At 38.1% G+C, this 23,094-nt stretch overlaps 1 protein-coding gene across 7 annotated transcripts in view; it reads right to left on the reverse strand.

Annotated features, from left to right (window-relative positions):
- Positions 1-292: 292 nt before the first annotated feature.
- Positions 293-23,094, reverse strand: part of RBPJ (recombination signal binding protein for immunoglobulin kappa J region) — a 101,764-nt gene continuing 78,962 nt past the window's right edge. For 6 of the 7 annotated variants that reach the window (XM_030314087.1, XM_032593009.1, XM_030314082.2 and 3 more), the window contains 8 exons: positions 19,873-20,038; positions 14,607-14,781; positions 10,247-10,384; positions 9,978-10,090; positions 6,357-6,497; positions 5,148-5,303; positions 4,706-4,809; positions 293-4,548 (listed from right to left, as the gene is read on the reverse strand). In XM_030314087.1, the coding sequence (XP_030169947.1) occupies positions 4,233-4,548; positions 4,706-4,809; positions 5,148-5,303; positions 6,357-6,497; positions 9,978-10,090; positions 10,247-10,384; positions 14,607-14,781; positions 19,873-20,038 (1,309 nt within the window). In that variant the 3' untranslated portion in view covers positions 293-4,232. The remainder of the gene's footprint in view (positions 4,549-4,705; positions 4,810-5,147; positions 5,304-6,356; positions 6,498-9,977; positions 10,091-10,246; positions 10,385-14,606; positions 14,782-19,872; positions 20,039-23,094) is intronic. The other variant, XM_030314086.1, reaches the window with a different exon arrangement.

Here is a 23,094-nt window from a genome sequence, read left to right on the forward strand (position 1 = left end):
GCTTGAAATGCTCCTGGATTGGGAGATCTGCCCCTTGGGTGACAAAGCCCTTTCCTTATTTATTATTTACATGGAGAAAACCCCCAAAACTATCTCTCTGGAAAGCATTACACAGTTACAAATACTGAATAGAAAAAGAGCATAGCTATCGCTTTGACGTGATATAGACAGCAAGGTAAGATTTTTAATACGCAAACTGTGATACGTAATTTAATTCTACTTCATGAACTATTCGGAAAGCCAAGACGCTAAGACGTGCATCAGGCACAGCCAACAGAAGACTTTACAATGGTTTGCGTTTCCTTTTTTATTTATTCCTTGAAACTGCCCGTATTGCAGGTTTCTCATGGGCGAAATATGGAACTGAGCAGATTCTTTTTTCTACAAAATTATGGTATAAACTTGCTCAATTTTCTATCTTATTGCTAATAAACCTTACAGGCGCACAGTTTGTAAAATAAACCCCTTAAGGACTGAATGCGTACAGCATGCTGCAAGGTACAAGAAATAAGCTAAAAATGAGCATATAAACCTACGTCTGGACCAACACAGTACTGAATGCCGGCAAACATTTATCACGACACAGGGAAAAATTAATAGGAGATACAGTTCAGTCCTGAAAGGGTTAAATAGAAACCCTAATATATTATTGTTTCTAATCATCCAGCCCACATTACAGTGCTTGAAAACAAAATCAGAAGTACCGAACACACATTTGTTCAGCACTCATTAGAAAACACAGCTGCTTTTGAAATCAAAAGTTAAGTAACTTGGTTAATAATTGAATAGCATTTTGTTTAAAAAAGGAACCCCCCTCCCCCACCCCGTGGATTATCTGGTTAAACAGGACGAGTTTAGTTCTCAAAAACTGCATGGGGAATATTCTGTGAGGGCACAGATGGTACCAGTTTCATTAAAAACAAAAACGAAAACGAAAACTAACCAGTTATGAACGCAAATAAGTCTGTGCAGAAGAGGGATAAATATTTCACTAACACATATATGAGGATGCCTTTAGTTGCCACAGTTGAAGAAGAGTCAGCAGCAGGTTAAATATTACACTAGTGTTCGATTCTGAAATCATTCAAAATCAAAAGGGCATTCTACATTTAAAGCCTTTAACTGCCTTCCCAATCTAGGTGATCGATTCAATGGAACTAAAAAACAGACTGGATCATGGACTCAGCTTCTAGCATATTTTTAGAAATTGCATAGCTCACGAGAGCACAAGATACCCTTCTAAAACAGAATTTTAAAAAACCAGAAACAATCCAAAACTCGAATGTTTTCTAACTGAAGTGGTCACCATTCTAAGAAGAGCATCTAGCATCTCTAATAATGCCATCGGAGGAGGGGCTGTATTCTGCTGTAACCAGAGGACAAGGCTCCTATAAATTATACACTGAAAATGATTTACAAATCCATAAAGATTTTTTTTAAAGCAGCTGACAAAAGAACTACTGATAAAAAAAATAAGCTACAACAGAAATCATTTCAGTCTTTAGTTTGTGGTATGCAGAATGGCATAAAATAGCAAGGGAAATGTCTGTAGAAGTACATTCGTGGACTTTTCAAACAAACAAAAAACAAACAGGAAAAGGCTTTACAGTCTAGTATTTCAAAATTATCTTATTAAAAGAAACAAACAGCCAAAATAAGGTATAATTAAATAGTAAAAAAGCAAAGTTCATTTTAACAAAGCCATAAACTTGAAGAATTAATTTGAGCTGCAAAGCTACGTAAGGAATAGTCTGTTCTTCAAAAGTATCTCATCTGTTATCGGTTAATTTAACATAGTTTTGTATGTAACTAAACACCAACCTGGGAAGTGGAGGAAACTTGTGGCCCATTGGAAGTAAAGCGGCACTGAAAATATTTCCACGCTCCGAACCAAAAGCAGTGTAAAGATTACTTCCATGACTCAACAGAGAAGAATAAATACTACTCAGAAATAAGCAAGTTTGCAAGAAGGAGCTAGTAAACAGTTAAAACAAAGAAAGGTAAGGCCACAATTCTGCCCTTGATCACTGGATCAGATTTGAAGTGTGAGGCAGGGTCAGCTTACGAGAGAAGCTAGTGACTGGAGCAGATCTGAAGAGAAGGCTATACATATAGAATAATGCAGCCTGTGAGTAATTAAAAAGGCTTGCAGTACGATAAAACCACAATAACTCTGATTTAACCAGTAATGTGTTTTACAAGTGACTTCCTCCTTGAAAACTGAGGAAAAGGTGATGTAGAGAAGTTAGGAATTGTATTTACAATGACACAGTCTGAGCAAAAGAATGAGTGATGAAGATAACAAAGCTGGGGAGAGGGGGAAAGCTACTAATGTTTACAAGGTCTACCGATGAAGACGTTTTCAAAACCGCCCATGACACCAGAAAGACAATGTTCTGTATGGCAACACTGTGGGAAGTTAGTCTTGCATTCATAAGGTACTTGTGGCTCCTGTTTTATGGGACAGTAAAAGCTTACCACACTCTAGAGGTAGTTTTGAACTCTAGAAAGAATGATTGTAGTACTAGACTGTGTCCTAGAACATCACACACACGGTTCCTGTACTAAATGTAGCCCAGTGAATCGGCTGCAATTTCTAAGAAACTGAACAAAGGCCTGACCAGAGTGCAGGAATGGAAGCAAGGAAAAACCGGTGAGCCTACAGCATGGAAGGGCCAACGCACAACCCGAATGCCACGAAATCTTAACTGAATGGAAAAGAAATGTCTTCTGAGTAGGAGACATCTGTGGAGACACTCAGCACTGGGGAAGAGAAGACAGAGGAGTCAGAAGAGAGATGAAAAGATTAATTGCATTTGCAGTTTTACAATCTCACAACTATCTGTTCTAAAGTACTGTCTTCCAAGCTATTTGAGTTGGTCATCTAATAAAAGCATCTTGTTTCAAGGTTACAATGATGTTTTGACCTAGGCTACCAAAAAAATAATAATAATAATAAAATAAAAAAAATAAGTAAACAAACACATGCTTTTGCTGAGATTTTCTCATTATACAATAAGGGCACCATCTACCAGCTGGTAGCAAATACTTCTCATGATATTTTTTTTTTTTTTTTGTCCTATGCTAACAAGGCGGAAAACACCCTGCTGAAGGAGATCACTGGGAACATTCCAAGTTCAAAATAAAATGTTTAACTTACACATAATACAAGTTATGTACAAGATTAGGAGTGGGGCGGGGGACCTGAACGAATCTGGAACATGTAGATACATTTACACATGGGCAAAGGGGAGAGAACGCTTCAAATACCAACATGTTCTGCACCATGAATTCATTAATGACTAAATGGCCACATTTAATTCCACGGAAATTTTAGAACCTCTTGGAATACCACTATAAATACATTTAGAACAACAACAACAAAAAAAGGAAAACAAGGAAAGAACTACCAACAGTGTCTGAGAATAGAGACTAAGTTAACATACATTGCATGTACTGCAGGCAAGGCAGAGGCATTTTTTTTTAAAGCTTTTGCACAGACTTCATATAATCTTAAAAAAAAAAAAAATAGGCGGGCCTTTACAAGATTTGACTTGCTGAAATCAGAACAATTTCGACTCGTGAAAAGTCATAAGACATCAGCTTTAAAAAAATAAAATAAAATAAAAAGATCAGTTCCAGCCTTAAACCAAAAAAAAAAAACAAAAAAAAAAACCTGGAAGAATATGGTAATTAGGTTAAACAAGCATGGTCAGGCTTGGAACTTGAATGTACTGTAGAGCAAAAGCTCAGACGGGGTGGGGAGGAGAGGGACCTATTTGGTAACAAAGGTGTACTATATACTGTGATATAAAAAAAGGTATGGTGAAAATGTACCTTTTGCTAAAGCTTATACAAGTTCCTTGGTCCGTAAAAACTATGTTAGATTTGTGTCTTCTAGTTTGATTAACTTTTATTCCAGCCACATCTCTATTTCTTGCCCATTTAAACAAAACCAAACAAAAACCAACCAAACAAGAGTAACAGCCAAAAACAATCGATTCCCAATAGTTTGTACATTTCGACGTTTTGTTTTACTGCGGCTTCTGCACTTCAGATCAGCACTTGTAGGTAATGGGGTTTCTGAACAGTATCACCTGGTATGAAAAGTTTTCCCAAGAAACCACAAAAGATTGTTCATTTTTTTTCTTTCTTTCTTTCTTTTTTTTTTTTTTTTTTGTCAACATTTTGCCGCACTCAAGTCAGTTTAAGTCCCAGCAAGAAGCCGGTAGTTAGGACACCACTGTTGCTGCAGATGATGTGACACTGGTAGAATTTGTGCTGACACTTGTGTAACTTCCCTCGCTGTTTGTGTTTGATTCATTAGGGGGCACTTGGCTTGAACTGGCTCGAAGGATTGCTCCTGCCGCACTGCAGTGTGGCCGTGGCCCTGGTTCCGGTGTGTAGGTAAAGGTAAGGCTGGTGGAATAAATGATTCCATCATTACGGACCAAAGTTACTGGAACCTGGACTGGCTGCCGGACCCATCGCCAGCCCTCCCGGAATGCAGAAATGTCTGGGACAACACAGAGCATACTCTCTCCACATCTGAGGAGGAAATATAAAGCACTTAAAAGGAAGGTAAATTTTAGAACTGGAACTTAAAACAAGCTTGCTCGATACATTACAATCAGTATTAGGAAAGAATCTCATGTACCCAACCCCATCAAAAACTCTGGATGATGTAAAAAGTTTCATTAAGTACCTGTACATAGTTTCAGCTTCTACATCCCCAAACCACACTCGTAAATTTGGAGTGAAATTCTGTCCTGTAAGTTCAAGCATTGCTACGTCCCCACCGCCATTCAACTGAAATTCACAGAAAATCAGAACAATGTTGAGAAAACTTTTCATTTTCCATTAAAGTACACATATTAGTTTTTCATTTGACTATGATTTGTGAAAAAAATGGAAAAATACAACTCTTAAATAATATGATTATAAGGACAAAATGAGCTAAAAACATCTCAAGATAATATAGTTGACTTAAATTTTCTTGTATAAAAAGTATGCTTTTATTTTTTTTAATCAACAATGTATTAACAAAATCTCCAAATCTTATGATTAATTGTGAAATAAAATCATGCTAAGTCAGAGCAGAGAAAGCAACTGCAAAGAGCTAAAAGTCAACTTGTAAGGGGTCTCACCTGAAGACTTTCTACGACAGGCACAGGGGTGACTGGGGCAAGGACAGGGCCCATCCCCTCGTAAAATGTATATTCTGCCTTATCCGTACTAATGATTGTCCAGGAAGCTCCATCATTTATCATCTCTTTATTTGGTTCTTTTGGGCATGGAGTGGCCTGATGAAGAAAGAAATGTTTAGAAATGGAAGTTTATATACACTGCAGTATAAAGACAATTTTAACAAGGTAACATTCATAGACTGGAGTTAACAGGCAGACAATTTACTACAAATTTCTGAACTTTCCAAACATGGTGCTCTGCCAATCCCTAACTAAACACAGAGCATCAATATGACAACCTCACATCCAGTAGTTTTTTATACCATGAAATATTTCAGTGACATATTAAAAATAATACCTTTCAGAATACCCATTTAAGAGCACACCAGTACCTGCATAATTTCTTTAATAAAAGATAGTATTCGTGATGTAAATAGCTACTTAAAACTCTTTATGGATCCCTAAGAGAGTAAGAGCCCTTCAAGCGTCGAGAGCAGTTGAACCTAGGTACTTCCAGCAGGAGGAAACCAAGATGTGAACTGGCAACCCCCCACCCCTACCTTCAAACACCCAGGCCAGTCCAGCAGTTCTGGGCTGAGGAGGACGGCTGTATGTGGCCATCTCTCTGAAACGGGGTCTTCAGGTGTTTACAAGTGCGTTTCACACGAAGTGTTAACCATCCCACTAAATCATCTGCCCATGTCATAGACGTCTTCGTGAAAGACTTCTAGTAAATGCAGTTAAAAATCAGCTTTTGAAACATTTCCTCATTACTATCTAGGAAGACCTCGACGTAAATCTGATAATTATGAACCCTCCCCAGAAATGTGTGTGCATCTATATACAACATCTTCACACAGTTTCAGAGGACTCAATGAACACCCAAAATCTACTTTTGGATGATCTGAGAACCTTTTTTGATTCCCAGAAATAGATATTAACTGTCTCTCCAAGAACATGTTTATGGATTTGAGTTCTTCCTTGAGGTGGGATGACTGCCATGTCTCAGGATCAAGTAGGTTAAGAACCTTCAGACTTGAGAAAAATACCTGAAAACGGCTTTGTGTCTTTGGGTACAATTAACATTAAACAAGAGTTTTAGGTTTCTGTATGCTGCTAACCGAACAGCTGACACATTTTTTTTTTTTAATCAGTAATTTAAGAACATACCTGAAACTGGATTATTCTTTCTTGAGAAAGGCACAAGTACATTCTTTCTGTATCCTTAAGGTAAAATGCACATTTATGGAGTTGTGACACAGGATCGTCTGCATCCAGTAATGCGGTTTGCTTATCCACTTTCCTAATTATCTATAGTTCAATAATTAAGAAAGAAAAGGTCATCACATATGGAGAGCTTTCATTCTGGACACTGCCAAGGGCACACGGAAAGAATATGCTATAACAACACATCACAGTGTATATACAAAAACATTTACAAACACTAAGGCTAGGTATAAAAAATACTTTCAGATCACAAGCATGGTAGAATGTGGAAATGGTTACCTTCTTCTGGGAATACCTGAAAAACAGGGCGGGCAGATACTCGTTTTCTAGATCACTGCCTTTCAAGCTTTACTGTGCATATAAATCATCTGGGGTTTTTGTTAAAAACACATCTGTTCTAATCCCACAGATTTCACGTGGACCTAATAGTCTGCATTTCTAATAAGCTGACAGCTGGTGTTAACCCTGCTGGCCAATGGACCGTATTTTATGTAGCAAGTTCAGTTGACTTTTCCAATGATATACAATCACATCAGAAGAGAATCTCTGAAGACTACTCTCCCTCCCCCCTCCCTCCCTCTCCGTGTGTGTGTGTGTGTGTGTGTGTGTGTGTGTGTACATATACGTATACATATAATTAAAAACCTGGGGCACCTGGGTGGCTCATTCAGTTGAGCATCCGACTTCGGCTCAGGTCATGACCTCACAGTTTGTGAGTTCGAGCCACGCATCAGGCTCTGTGCTGAGAGCTCAGAGCCTGGAGTCTGATTTGGATTCTGGGTCTCCCTCTTTCTCTGCCCTTCCCCCATTCACCCTCTGTCTCTCTCTTCTTTCAAAAGTAAGTAAACATTAAAAAAAAAAAAAAATACCCAAACTTCTAACTTCCTCCAACTCACAGCTCAGTAAATGGCACCACTACTCACTCAAATCCAAAAACTTTGGAGTCAGCCTTGACTCCTTGTTTTCTCTTATACCTAATCATCCAAACTGTCAACAAATTCTATTAAATCTACTTTCAAATAAATGTGTCATCTCTCATCACCTTACTGCTACCATCCTGAATTATGACAAAAGTCCAACCACTGTCTCTCTGTTCCCACTGCTATACCCCATGTTCTCCTCTTCACAGAGCAGCCAGAATTATCCTCCTAAACATAAATCAGTCATCATGCCCTGGTTAAAACCTTCCAGTGGCCTCCTGGCATATGTAGGTAATATAAAGTCCATACTCTAGATACAGAGAGAGACTCTACAAGATGCCATCACATCTACAAGGCTGACCTTGTAGCCTCATTTCCCACCCCTCCCCAGTTCAGACTACAGCGCTTTCCTCACTAGTCCTCACCACTCCGGTCTGACATTCTGTCTCCACTTGTGCTGTCTGTCTGAAATGCCCTTCACAGTTTGTGGTTCCCACCTTCGTTCTGGTCTCTGTTCAAATATACCCACTTTGAAGATTTCTCCAACCACTCCAAGCACTCCCCAAGGTCTCTAGGTCTTTACCCTGTTTTAACTTACTTTCCTAACATTTGTGTTAACCTTTAATACGTTAATATGGTTATTTCTTTAGCTAATGTTGTCCATCTCCCTAAAACTGCAAGCTCCATGAGGAAAAGAAAGCCCATCTTGCTCACCACTGTATCCAGCATCTAGACAGTGTCTGGCACATGGAAGGTTCAGGACTATTTATAGAATGAACCTGTGCACGTAGGGCAGTTACACATTGCTCCACAATGAACATCCTTCACAGTAACTACTGAGTTTTATGAGGATTAAATCAATATATGTAAAGTGCTTAGAACAATACTATTGATATCATGCAATAATATTGGCTTTTATTACTTGGTTTACATCTCAATATCCAAAGATTTTTCTTTAACTAAGCTACAATTGTATAAAAGTCCCCATCTTTGAAGTTAGCATTCTTCATGTTTACATTTTTTAGCTCTGCAGGTCATTTAGTCAGAATATCTTCCATTCTACTAACACCACACCCATTTTTGAGTTTAAAGGGAGACAGTACACTTTAGCAATGAGAACTTCTAAGACAGTCTTCGAGACTGACTAAATTCAAGCAAAATGTTTCAGTTTGATGCTAAAGTCTTAGGGCAATATTTAAATTTGAGGAGGTCTGGATTTTAGAGAAATAACTGAGTTTTGAATGATGTAAGCCTTCAGCACTCACTCATCCTTCTCCTCTACGTGAGAGTCGTCTGCAGTCCTGTTATTTGTGCGCTCCATGGTTTCTCCACTAGCTAGTAATAAGCACATCGTGAACATGAGCCACGTCTGGTTCGATTTTATCCCCACAACAGTTCTTTGGACAGAGACCCTATTGAACGACCTCTCACCAATAAAGAAACCAAAGATGGCCACTACTATTTGGCATCAGAAACTTGCTTTGGTCATTTCTAATTATCAAGAAAAGGAAAGAAATCTGAGACACCTGGCAATGCAAATGTTACAACGTAAGCCATGTGTGTGGTGAATTCTACATTCCTAAAACATCAGGGAGAACTCCAGCCGGCGCTCTCTCCTGTGCTGGCTCTGTAGCTTGCTGGTACAATATCTACCGTATTTCTGAGATAAACTGGATATAGCCCAACACTGTGTCCCTACCCCCCACCCCCTGGACCTTGAATCAGACATACTCCTAAATCCCCTCTGTCTTTAACATAACTAACTTTTCTTTCTGAAAAGGAGGGGGAATATAAAGGCGGGAGTGTAAGGGGCTTTTGCGTTCATTTTGCGAAGAAACGCAGTTTTTACAGTTTCAAAATTGTCCTAGCGAGCAAAAAGTCCTAAACACCGTGCTTCCCTCTCAGAGTATGAAATAACAATTTAATTTTTAATAACTCTATCTTCTTGTTGGAGAGTAAACTAGTAAAAACTATGCTTATATTTTTAAAGAAGTAAGAATTTCTATGCTTCTGAAAACTTGGTCCTGTGGTGGGAATATCAGGTACCACAAAAAATGAATATAGTATATCTGTACTGGTTAAGGAAAGAAATCATAATGCAATTATTTAGTGCCCTCTATTGAACATGTTCAGATATGCAACCAAGAAGCAAAACGCCACCAAAACTTATTCGAAACAGTGTAACAGAAAGTCATTAATAATGCATTCACAAAAATTGGCTGTCTGCCTTAAATCGGTTTTTAAATAAGGTGGGGTGTGATTGTCAATAATCAATAGCAGTGATTATTGACACGTCTTCTTAAATTAAAAAATGAAACCGAAGCGTATTTTTACATCTGAACGTTGTGCCTTTTTGGTGTTCTTTTTTTTTTTTTTTTTTTAAATTTTTTTTTCAACGTTTATTTATTTTTGGGACAGAGAGAGACAGAGCATGAACGGGCGAGGGGCAGAGAGAGAGGGAGACACAGAATCGGAAACAGGCTCCAGGCTCTGAGCCATCAGCCCAGAGCCTGACGCGGGGCTCGAACTCACGGAACGCGAGATCGTGACCTGGCTGAAGTCGGACGCTTAACCGACTGCGCCACCCAGGCGCCCCATGGTGTTCTTAATTTTCACCACACACAGCAGCAAGAGCAGAGCATACCAGTCTTGGGAGAGCCATGCCGGTAACCGAGCACACAAGTTTGACTGTCTGTCCATAGTGGATGTAGCCATCACGAACTGTGAATTCTTCTCCTTCTGATTCATCATCATCCACTACAGTGGAATGACAAAAGAGATCGAATTATTATCTTTTAGAGTTCTTTAATCTACTTAGGAAAATGATAAAACTTAATAGATCTGTGTGTCTTATTATCAAAGAATTTCAACAGCTGCACACTAAAAACATCAAATACACATTTTCATACTCACAGAGATGAATGTAAAATGCTCCCCACTGCTGAGAACTGGCATGGAAATTACCTCCTTCTACATGCAAGTATCTGGTACTAACTGTCTGGGATCGAAGTCGATTAAACAGAGCCACCTTTGTTCCTGAGGCAATGCACACTGCAAAGAAAAAACAGCTTCTATTTATGTGACTGGGGGGAAAGGACCTATACCTGGTAAGTTATAACTATTCTTTACTATTACTTAATAATTAATAGATTCTGCTAACAAATTGATACCCTAAAAAAAAAAAAAAAAAAAAATCAAGGTAACTCTCATTAATGATGTCAGGCTAAAGATGTAAAATACGTCCATAAAATATTTTTTAAATGAGAACTATACAGTATATTTAATGCAGTGCTGTTCAGTAAAGGGACATTATTCTTAAATATCCAACAGGGGCGCCTGGGTGGCGCAGTCAGTTAAGCGTCCGACTTCAGCCAGGTCACGATCTCGAGGTCCGTGAGTTCGAGCCCCGCGTCAGGCTCTGGGCTGATGGCTCAGAGCCTGGAGCCTGTTTCCGATTCTGTGTCTCCCTCTCTCTCTGCCCCTCCCCCATTCATGCTCTGTCTCTCTGTCCCAAAAATAAATAAACGTTGAAAAAAAAAAAATTTAAATATCCAACAATAGGAAAGTGATTAAATACATTATAATATCATTCACCTATTAAATAATGTATATCAAAATGCACTGATTAAAAAAAAAAGTATCTCCCTAGTATATCACTGAGTGGAAAAACGGGCTATAAAACCCTCTCTATACTGTGGTTCCATTATATATGTATTTATGTGGCTGTACGTGTGTGTCCACGTGCTCACATCCAATCCTATGGAATGTACTCAGGAGTCTAGAAGAATGTTTAGCAAAGTTGAGGCCAACTGCCCCTGGATATTGTGATTTTAGAGATTTTGATTTCTTCTAAATACCTTGAAGTATATAGCATTGCATGAAATTTCTTGAAAAAACAACCACATCTATGTAAGGAGGAAAATATTCTGAAAGTGAAATATGTTCTCTGTCAATAAGAAACTTACAATCAACAGAAAAATTGAGTTTATTTTTTTTTATTTTTATTTTTTAGAAAAAGTGAGTTTAAATAAAATCCTATAATTTGAATTGGAGATAGTGTGAATCCATGACATTAGCAAGAACACCCAACTCCCATTATGAAGTAAGCCTTGTCCTCTAGCAACAACAAAAACCAAAGAACAAATTTAAATCTGAGCAAGCATCTAAATGGACTACAAAGATGCTCTCCTTGACCAAACTTAAAAAATTTTTAATGTTTATTTATTTTTGAGAGAGAGAAAGAGAGAGGGAGGTAGGGGGAACATGAGCGGGGGAGGGGCAGAGAAAGGGAGACACAGAATCCAAAGCAGACTCCAAGCTCTGAGCTGTCAGCAGAGCCCGACGCGGGGCTCGAACTCACGAACTGCAAGATCATGACCTGAGCTGAAGTTGGACCCCCAACCGACTGAGCCACCCAGGCGCCCCTCTCCTTGCCCATACTTTAAAGACAGGCTCCTCTTCCCTCTTGGCCTTCCCAGCCCAGTTACTGCAAGATTCCCTAAGTCTTTCTCCCACCCTTGACATCTGATTAAGTTCCTCATGAGCCACCCTGAGTATCTGATCACCAGAGAGAGGCCAGCCTTTAGCAAAAATCCTGTTAAGCTGGCTCCTCTAGAGCCCCTGTACCCTTAATGTTTCCTCTTGGTATGTTCTATCCACTGCCCCCTCCCCTCACTCTGTTCCTGGACTAACAATCCATTGAGCTCAGCTCCACACTGAAGTCTCTTCTCCCTTCTGTGACAGTACTGAATACAATCTGTCTTTACCACCTTTAACTAGTGTCTGGCTCTACTGTGTTCTCTTTGACACTATCAGTTTATAAGATACATTAAACTACACCAAGGAAATGAAATTAGCAAAATCCAGTATGTGGTAATCTCTCAGGGCCAAATGACTCAGTCTCTTCAATAAATACATTGCAAGGAGAGAGAGCCATGAAGAGGGAATCCAAAGATAAAAAGTACTCAAGGTGGGGTGCCTGGGTGGCTCAGTTGGCTGAGCATCCGACTCTTGATTTCAGCTCAGGTCAGGATCCCAGGGTCAAGGGACAGAGCCCTGCAGGCATCAGGCTCCCTGCTGAGCAAGGAGCCAGCCTATTTTCTCTCTGTCTCCCCCACTCCCTCCCTCTGCCCCACTTACTCTCTCTCTCATTCTCTAAAAACTAAATAAAATAAAAAAGAAAATAAGTAAGTAGTAGACATGTTTACTTTAAAAAATACTCAAGGACATGTCAATATAATATATAGTATAAATATCTGATGGGGATTCAAAATTTGAATTCTGATTCAACCAAAGTACTAACAAAATGGCATTTTAGATAATTTTAAATTTGTTTAATTAGACATTTGATAATATGAAGAAATTATTTCTTTTTATAGTTGTTTTGTAACATATTTGTTTTTATGTGATCATGGTGTTTTAATTATAATAAAAAAGCAAGAGCCTCAGTCTTTCAGAGATACATGTTTACAGATGAGAGGTCTTATATTTGCATTGAACTAAAATGAGGGCAGAGGAAAGTGGGGGTGTGATACAGGTATAGATGAAATAAGACTGGCCTGCAGTTAAGATCAGTCTTGAAATTAGAGGCTGGACACAGAGCTTTCGTATAATTATGCAACTCTGTCTACTTTACTATGTTTGAAAATTTCCATAATATAAATGGTTATAATAATAATGACTGAGGGAACTAAAACCAACCAATATATAAAAACCGAGTAAGTTCATAATAAAACAAAATAAAAACAAGCAAACTAAACAAAACTCCTAAAACCTTGAGCACTTTCAAAAAATACTACTGCTATTCTGCAAATTAGTAAGCAAGTGTCTATCCTGCCTTTTCTCTGCAGACTACTATTTGAAACAAAACGCTAACAAGTTCTAAGTAAAAGAATACGAAAAAGCCCTTCATAAAACACTAGATTTAAGCAGCCATTGTCAGTGGCTAATGGTTGCTGAGGAACTCTGTACCAATGGATTAGGCTAGCAACAGCTCAACTTACTATAAACAATCTTAACAGGACAAGACATGGGTATCATCTCAGGTATCATCTCTGACTTCTGATTAGAAGGAAACAAACATATAGAGGACCAGCTAATTCTAAAATACGTCTTTAGGTCTAACCACCAGTTTATGGAAAATATGAGAGACAGAGGCACAAGTAATCAGCCAGATCCGGAATATGGAAATTCCAAAGGAAAAATTACCCAGTTTCTTCAGCAAATGACATGGAAAGATTGGAGGGGGAGAGAACACACTATTATAGGTTAAAATGTATGGGCCTTATTTGGATCCAGTTTGAACAGGCCAACTGCTAAGAAACACACACACACACACACACACACACACACACACACACACACACACAACTGTAAAATAACACTTCAGAGACCATGTAATAAGTCTGCACACGGATTGGTTTTTAGATGGCATTAAAGCACTACTGTCAATACTTTTAGGCACCACTACTCCAGAAATGATGGTTGAAAGAACAGGTCATCTGAGATTTCCATTAAAATATTCCAGAAGTCAGAGGAGGAAGGACCATGGAAAAAATGAAACAGAACTGGCAAAACCTGTTGAGGCCAGGGGGCCGGTCACCTTACACAAGTCTCTCCCTTTTAGGTAAGTTTGAAAATTTTCATAATAAAGAGTTAAAAAAAAAAGAAAAAGAAAATTGGGTGCAGGGGTTGCAATGTGTAACTCAGTCAGACAGCGTTTATCTTTGGTATTTGGTAGTCTAAAAATTTGCTCATGAGGCAGCGGTCTTTGCCAGAGCAACTGTGTTAAAAATTTTGTTTAGGTTTTCAGGAAGGACTTCCACAGCCCATTTGATAACAGTGCTTCTCAAAGAGGAGCTTTTGATGTTCTTGGGGGATCAATTCTCTGTGGAATGAGAACAAGGACTTTTAGCGTCACTGTCTGATGCACCCAATGCCATCAGCACTCCCTGTGGTCACTGACAGCACAAGGAATAAATTCCCACTTCCCATATGCCTCTGGGGAACACTGCAGAAGCAACTCTGGCTGGGAACCATCTCCATAGACCGGGCATTGTCCATTTCAATTAAAAAAAAAAAAAAAAAAAAAAAGATGACCATAAAATGGCAATAATACATGTGACAGTTTCAGATTAAGTGGAGGGCCACAAAACCATTACAAACAAATGAATTTGCTATCAAAAAGCAATTTTCAGTTAAAAAAATAGTTGAATTTGTCTTATTAATCCATCAGGGGAATTGATGACAAAAAAGAAAACTCAAGGATACGTACAGTCAGCATTCTTCAATGACTGCTTCTTTTTGGAAGGTTTGGAGATGACTTTTATCCGCTTGCTGAGGAACACACCAATATCATCGCTGTTGCCATAGAACATCTTTACAGACAACATGAAGTGCTTTCTCTTGTCTGAATCAGATATGTACAAAGTTTTGGCTGTGCAATAGTTCTGTGAAAAAAAGGGAAGTTTCAATAGCACCAAAAGTTTGCTGGTTATGTACTTACAACTCAGTACAGCCATGGCTAGGTTTTCGATGAATGAATTAGATGAATAGCTGAAAAAACCAATTGTAACAATTACTGACATTGATCCTGGAAGGCAAAGGACAGTCTTATCAAGTCTATGAAATACTACATTACGATCCATTTTATCCATTTTAAAACACAGTTTTTTCTTATTTTATATAGCTCTATACCAACATAAAAGAATTATAAATGCTGTAACAGTAATTTTTTAAAAATAGAACTTAACAGGGCACCTGGTAGCTCAGTTAGTTAAATGTGTGACCCTTGATCCTGACTCAGGTCCTGATCTCAAGGTTAATGAGTTCGAGCCCTGCGTCAGGCTCTGTGCTGACAGAATCCTGCTTGGGGTTCTTTCTAACCCTCTCTCTCCCTCTCTACCCCTCCCCCACTTCTGCTCTCTCTTTCTCTCCTTCTCAGAAATAAACAAATAAACATTAAAAAAAAACCACAGAATTTTACAGTTCAAAAAAAGCCCATGACTGTATTTCTGCAATGAAACAAAATAAATAAAGCTATCAGAATTCAACTGAATCTGTATAAGATTTTTAGCAGTGATCCTTTTCAAAATAGTGCACAGTTTTTCTTTACATGGATGAACACTACAGAACCACCTATAAGTCTGATAAAAACAAAGTTAGAGTAACTGGAGAATTATAAAATATTTTATGCCAGAAAAGGTTAGGAGTATACTTTAAAGAACTCTTCATAAAAAATGGTAAACTTTGCCAAATGGGATAATTCATATTATATCATCAAAAGAACTGATTGAGGGGCCCCCGTTTGGCTTAATCAATGGAGCATATGATTCTTGATCTCAGGGTTGTGAGTTCAAGTCCTACATTGGGGGTTGTGCTTACTTAAAAAAAAAATATGCAACTGGATTGAAAGGTAATAGAGAAGATAAACATAGCAAGGTATAATGCCAGTCTACCAGAAAATAAATTCTGGTACCTGAAAAGATAGCATTCAAGAGTTACAGCACTCACAAAGTAGCAGCAACTATCTCAAATATATATGACAATTCTATTATCATTCCTATTCCCCTGATCCCTATGAATTAGGGAAGGAACTATATTATTTTTTTTAAATGTTCATTTATTTTTGAGAGAGAGAAAGACAGAGTGTGAGCAGGGGAGGGGCAGAAAGAGAGGGAGACACAAAAACCAAAGCAGACTTCAGGCTCTGAGCTGTCAGCACAGAGCCCGATGCAGGGCTCGAACCCATAGACCGCGAGATCATGACCCGAGCCGAAGTTGGACACTTAACCGACGGAGCCACCCAGGTGCCCCTAAATTATTGATCTCCTTTTCCAGATTGGGTAAATAATGCTCAAACACAGCTTAAGTATTTAAAATATCTAAATTATATTTTTTAGAAGATCAATTCTCTACCTTGTAATTAGGCTACACAAGTTTCCTTGACTACCTCTGTTGTGTGTTTCTTTTAAAAATCAGGAAAAATGCCACTTGTTTAGGAAACAGCTAATGTACTCTAAGTTTTTAACTTTTTAAATTTTAATCACGTGTAATTTTAGCACAACAAAAATAATGCCAGAGTTTATTTCATTTCTCATAGAAAAGTTATGTAAAACGATGTAGGTGCCACTGTATTTTACACTTCATTAGGTCTTCACAAATTCAAAAATGTGGCAAAAGCTTTGAGAAGCTTTGTTCGACAGAAGATAAAATTAAGATAAAGCTAATAACAGTAATAAGAAAAATAAAAACAACAGTTCTTCGTACTCACACAACTCCTTCTACCCAAGGATCTCCAAGCTCAGAGATGCTATGGCGGGAGTGACAGGTCTTCCATACATCAAAAAGCACTGAAGGTCAAATTAAGCCTAAGCTGATGGAACTGTTCTGCACCATAAAGTCTAGGAAAATGGGTATCGATATACTAACTAACGCAGACGGTTACGAGGAACAAAACGAAATGTGTATCTAAAAGACAAATTCTCATAGGCAAAAGCCTTTCACACAAAGTTTTTGTCTGGAAAAAGCAAACACATATCTCTGGAAAAAAAAGGAAAATGTATCCCTATTTTTATAAAAGTGAGTAGTCTGAATCCACAAGAAAATAATCATGGCTAGGACTTTTTTTTTTTTTTTTTTTAAAGTAGTCTTCACGCCCAGCACGGAGCACAACATGGGGCTTGAACTCACGACCCTGAGATCAAGCTGAGCTGAGGTGGAGTCAGACGTTTAAGCAACTGAGCCACCCAGATGCCCCTGGGATAACTTTATTAGAATTATTATTTTTTAAAAAACTAAGACCACTGACTACAAACTCAAATTCCATTTAAAAAAAGGGGGGGGGGGCGCCTAGGTGGCTCAGTCGGTTGAGCATCCAACTTCATACTCGGGTCATGATCTTGCGGTTCATGGGTTCAAGCCCTGTATCGGGTTCTATGCTGACAGCTCAGAGCCTGGAGCCTGCTTCAGATTCTGTGTCTCCCTCTCTCTCTGTTCCTTCCCCACTCGCGTTCTGTCTCTGTCTCTCAAAAATGAATAAATGTAAAAAAAAAAAAAAAGGAAAAAGTCACCACTCAGAAAAAGTACTATTGCTTTAAGAAAATAGAAAATAAATAAAATTTAAAGTTACATTCGTCATACCAAAACGCTAGATTAGCTAACAAAATTCTAGAATAGAAAACGGCATATAATAAACCTTTCTATCAATAATGAACAATGTAACTTAAGAACTTGAAGATCTTCAGGCCATAGTAAAAAATGTGCCCCCAAATGAGAAAGCAATACCAAATACAGCACTGCAAAAGTACTGTAGAAATGTCCGCATCATAGAATCTGAATTATAGAAATGAAAAAGTGCTAGCAAGTGAGGTGTAGGGGATGTAACTTTTAAGTGTAAGAAAAACACAGGTGGGCTAAGTAGGGAATCAATTCATGTTGTATAGCTTACCTAGTTCCAACTATGTAAGATGTAAAACTGAGGAAAAATGAGTATTTAACAAATAAAAACATCATTAAGTGAAATCTCAGATCCAAAATATTATCAACATAGAGTCAAATGTCATGACCGTATGAAGTGCCACATAAATTAGAACTTTATTGTAATGAATATTAAGTATAAGTACCCAATAGTACAAAATAAATAGCCTTTCTTTTCCGCTAATGACTAAATTGTACCATTCAATGAGGAGGCTACTAAAAGAAAACAGTGTTACCTTAAGTGAATGGAGGTTAAGAGAGACAGGTGGGAGCAAAGGGTCCCTTTTCTGAGGCTCAGCATGTCACTACTCAGGACATCTCTGCCTTCCTAGGCTCAAATATATTACACACGCCTTTAGGCTCCAAGCACATATGATGCTCCTGTTCCACCTCGAATGCCTTCTGCTGACTCCCGACAAGTCTTCCTTTATATAAAGTAAGTAAGACTTCTCTGATAGCATTTTTCATGAAAACTAATATTAACAGCTTTGGCTTACAGACATTATATGTTTTAAATATAACCCATTAGATGTTTTAAATACTAGTTAATGCTCAAGCTTTCAGGTATTCTCTTCTTCTTCTGTGAATCTTTAGGGCTTAGGGAAAGAATATAATGGTATAAGTTGAAGAAAGGTATACTAAGCCACGATGCTGATACAGGCAAGTGAGGATGCTGTTTGTTTGGTATTACTTCCCTTAAAATGCTGGAAGCTGGAATTGGTTAAAGTAGGCAAAGAAATTCAGTTAACAATTATATACCCTGGTAGCTACAATCCCTGGCTTCTCACTACCTATTTAAGTACTCATTTCATAGTACCAAGTATCTAAATGTACACCCTGGAGACCTGTAACTCTGAGACTTTCTACGTAACAGGAAAATAGAGGAGACACAGCTAAGGCCCATCAGATCACCCTATCACTTAAATACATCCTTTACTCCAGTTGTAGGGTCATAATTTAGAAATATTTCTTGCTGCTGTATTTTCTTTTAAGATGAAACCACTTCTATTATAGTAAGTTTTATTGCAAACTTAATTAAAAATACACAGTTGATAAGTCTTACCAATAAACATTTTAAGGATACAAATGTCATTCATAAAAATATCTGAAGAAGGTTGATATTAAGGCTTCTTAGTGCTCATGCTCCGTATTAGCAATAAAATGGCTAAAACTGAATCGAAATGTACAAATCTCCTAGCTCATCACCTTCAATGTCACTCTGCAGCCCCCATCTGTACTGCCAGCTACAACACAGCAAACACGAAGATATTCAGTGAAGATTTACTGAATGAGGAAACAGCTTTTCATACGCTATTTTAAAGGATATTCACGTGGTTGTTGAGAACTAACCATTTTCCAGATTTTAATATCAAGGGAAAATAAAATAATAGTTAAATGCTAAGTCATTAAGAACTATTTTTGAATACTAAAGGTATAAAGTGAAATGATTGCTTCATAATTTCATAAAACACAATTAGCAAAACTAATACTTAAATTTCATTCCCTAGCAAATTAATCACAGAAAATCCCTAAAAGTTTGAGTGAAGCTAATTGTGGCTGTTTTTGTCTATAGCATAGTTTTGCTTCACAGAGAAGCTACGTAAAACATTTAAGATCTTTATAGCCCAGGTAAATTGTTCTAAGAATTTATCTGTGTCACTTTGTTTCTAGTGTAAGACTAAGATTAAGATTAAGACTAAGATTAAGAGACAGCGTAAAACATTACTGAGCTATACGCGTTCACTGTTACTTGAGTATCGTGCCCCCCTGTCAGACACATGAGGGATTAGCCTCTTAAGTTTATTACTGGCTTCCAATGGCAATCTGATTCAGACTGTTAAAACTGCTAACAAGCCACCTTTAGATGTCAACAGCTTGTGACTAGACTGCAACTATTTAAGAAGTTCCTCTCTGAGGGATGGACCGGGGAGGGTGTGTTCAGAAAATTGCTACCAAAAGCCATAAAAGAAAAAAAAATCATCACCACAAAAATAAATAAGGAAACTGCATGCTAATAGGGTACCAGGGTGCCCTTTTAGGAGAACCAACAGAGTTTAATTTACCTTTCCTTCCAAGTTCAGCTGCTGCATTTCTTGGTCACTATTTCCTATTCCAATAAATGCACATGGTTGAGACTCTTGTTCAGAACAACCATCACGTTCCATTTGTTCTTTTTTTTTCTTCCATCCACTGCCCATAAGATACACACAAGGAGGAGGGCAAAAAAACCTAAACAATGGTAGAAACACACACACACACACACACAAATACAAAACCAAACAATGCAATTAGATTCAAGAAAGCATTACCTTTCTTTGAACATATGAATATAAAATTATACTGAACTATACTAAGTCATCTCCTAATGAACTATTTTGGTGAAGCCTTTTGTCATGCCAATTAATCATGTCCATAGCACAGAAATCAAGGCTTCCACAAAGACTACATTTGTTTGGGGAAGATTCATCTATACTGGAATTATGCATTCAATAAGATTAGATACTTTTAATTTTTATTAGTTTTTTAATGTTCATTTATTTTTGAGAGAGAGAGAGAGAGAGAGAGAAAGAGTGTGAGTGGGGGAGGGGCAGAGACAGAGAGAGGGAGACACAGAATCCGAAGCAGGCTTCAGGCTCTGAGCTGTCGGCACCGAGCCTGACATAGGGCTCGAACTCATGAACCGTGAGATCATGACCTGAGCCAAAGTTGGACCTTCAATCAACTGAGCCATCCAAGCACTCCAAGATTAGATAGATACTTTTTAGAGGATGGAGTCTCCCTTTAAATTTTCACAGCTCAGAGTTCTGAACTATTGGAGTTCAGTAAATCCAATGATGTCTAACAGGTTACAAAAAATAATATGCCATCGCAGACTCTGCAGTTATTAAGATCTACTCAAAATGATATATTAATTAATGACATTATTGCTATGGCTATTACACTGAATTTATTTGGTAATTAACCTGGAAAATAGAATTAGAGCAATATCCAAAGGAGAAACTTTCAAAATATTAACCAAAGTAGAAGAATTAAAGGCAAATGGGTAAGCGGATTTCTGTGTTTTATGTATATGACACCCCGGACAAGTGGATGTCTGAAAGAACAATCCACTGTACCCTTTCAACTCACAGATCACCAACAGATTTGTCTTGCTAGTTGCCAAAAACCTGCCCTCAAAAATTCTTCCCACCTAGAATAACTTCCTTATACAGTTGACCTTTGAACAATGTGGGGGTAAAGGGTGCCAAATCCCTGTGCAGTCAAAAATCCATGTCTAAATTTGACTCTCCCAAACTTAACTAATAGCCTATTGTTGACCAGGAAGCCTTATCATTAACATAAACAGTCAACACATATTTTGTGTGTTATATGTATTACATACTATATTCTTACAAGAAAGTAAGCTAAAGAAAATATTACTAAGAAAATCATAAGGAAGAAACAATACATTTATTAATACTATACTGTATTAACTGAAAAAAAACCTGAACATAAGTAGACTCATGCAGATCAAACCCGTGTACTGCAAGAGTCAACTGCTATCTTCTCCTTAACAATTAAAAAATATCAGTTTCAAAGCCTAGTTCAAGCCCCACATTTTATAATTCAGACCATTAATCCAGTCCTTATATACAGGGTAATTTGCTTTTGCTCAATAGTGACACCATGTCTCATCAAGGGGCCTGAAAACTCAAATATCTACCACAAATAGTAGCTAAGTAAACTCAAAGAGTCACCAGGTAAGTAATTTAGTGGGTGAACCAAGTGCACAATAAATAAGGAAGGGGGCGCCTGGGTGGCGCAGTCGGTTAAGCGTCCGACTTCAGCCAGGTCACGATCTCGCGGTCCGTGAGTTCGAGCCCCGCGTCAGGCTGATGGCTCAGAGCCTGGAACCTGTTTCCGATTCTGTGTCTCCCTCTCTCTCTGCCCCTCCCCCGTTCATGCTCTGTCTCTCTCTGTCCCAAAAATAAATAAAAGTTGAAAAAATAAATAAATAAATAAATAAATAAATAAATAAATAAATAAGGAAGAATATCCTTTAATTATTCAAACAAGTAGGTTCCCTCTTCTTTCTTGAAACACACAGCCCTCATGGTAATTCTTGCTTTTTATACAGTTATGAGTAAAGGAGCATTCTTCTTAACTCTTGTAAGCCCACTGTAAGAGAAAGAAGGGCTTAAATGCAATGACAATCAGCCACTGGTTTGTGACTCCGATGACATGGCACAACAGAGAATAGCGAGCCTGTGGCTACACACCCACTCGATCACTTTGCTGAACTACGGCCATGTGGGCCTAGTGTTGGTTACATCCTCCAATTGTTCCACAAACGTTTGAAGCCAAACTTTATATGGGATTTCTCACTTTCAAAGTTAGCAAATATTTATGCTTTTAACACCTTGGAGGCCAACAATAGCAGACTTAAAAAAAAAATGTGCCCACATACCTATTTGTGCATATGTATGTGACACAGTGACAACACCAGGCTGGATTTGGCTTCAGCTCTTCCTAAAGGTAGTTAGTATCTACTTCTTGTTTGCTTCCCCCCCAGCCCCCAGCATCCAACTACAATATTTACTGAATTGAATCAAACTTGTATAACACCTACTTTTTGCTCAACTCTAACTAAAAACTACTTTAATTAATTTATAAGTAGTGAGCTAGGTGTATTTAATATTCATCAATTCATTAAATTATTATACCCCTAGTCTGAACCCCTAGTGTAGTGTCGCAGGCATTAGGAATATAGTAGTTAAAAAAAAAAAAAAGTCAAATATTCCTGTCCTGATGGAATTCACGAACTCTAATAGGAGAGACAGCTAATTTTAAAAAAAAGAAACAAAACAAAAAAACACTTTACTCATAAAGTTTAGAAAACATTTTACTCATAAATGAGTAAAACGGCTTATATAAGACCAGGGTGGCCAGAGAAAGCTTCCTTTAAAAGGTGATGTTGAGTCACAACCTAAAGCCATGGGTGGCTGAGGGAAAAGCAAGTAGGAAGGACCAAAATGGTCTGTGTCAAAACAAACACAGACCACTCCAGTGTGCCTGGAGTTGAGAACAGATGAAGCCTAGATAACAGGGAAGTGGACCAAGCAGGACCTAGGGGTCAAGCTGAGTAAGGAGGGAAGCCCTGGAGGCTTTTCAGATTTATTTAAACCAGTAAAAAGGAAGCAGAGCAGCTTTCATGCCTGCATACTCTCACTGTGACCATGGACACAGAGGTCACAGCCGAGGTAGTGGGCTCAGCTCCAGGTCACTCCAAGTTTGGAGGGATGCCT

The sequence above is a fragment of the Lynx canadensis genome, chromosome B1 (assembly GCF_007474595.2).
Source record: "Lynx canadensis isolate LIC74 chromosome B1, mLynCan4.pri.v2, whole genome shotgun sequence".
Taxonomy (NCBI): domain Eukaryota; kingdom Metazoa; phylum Chordata; class Mammalia; order Carnivora; family Felidae; genus Lynx; species Lynx canadensis.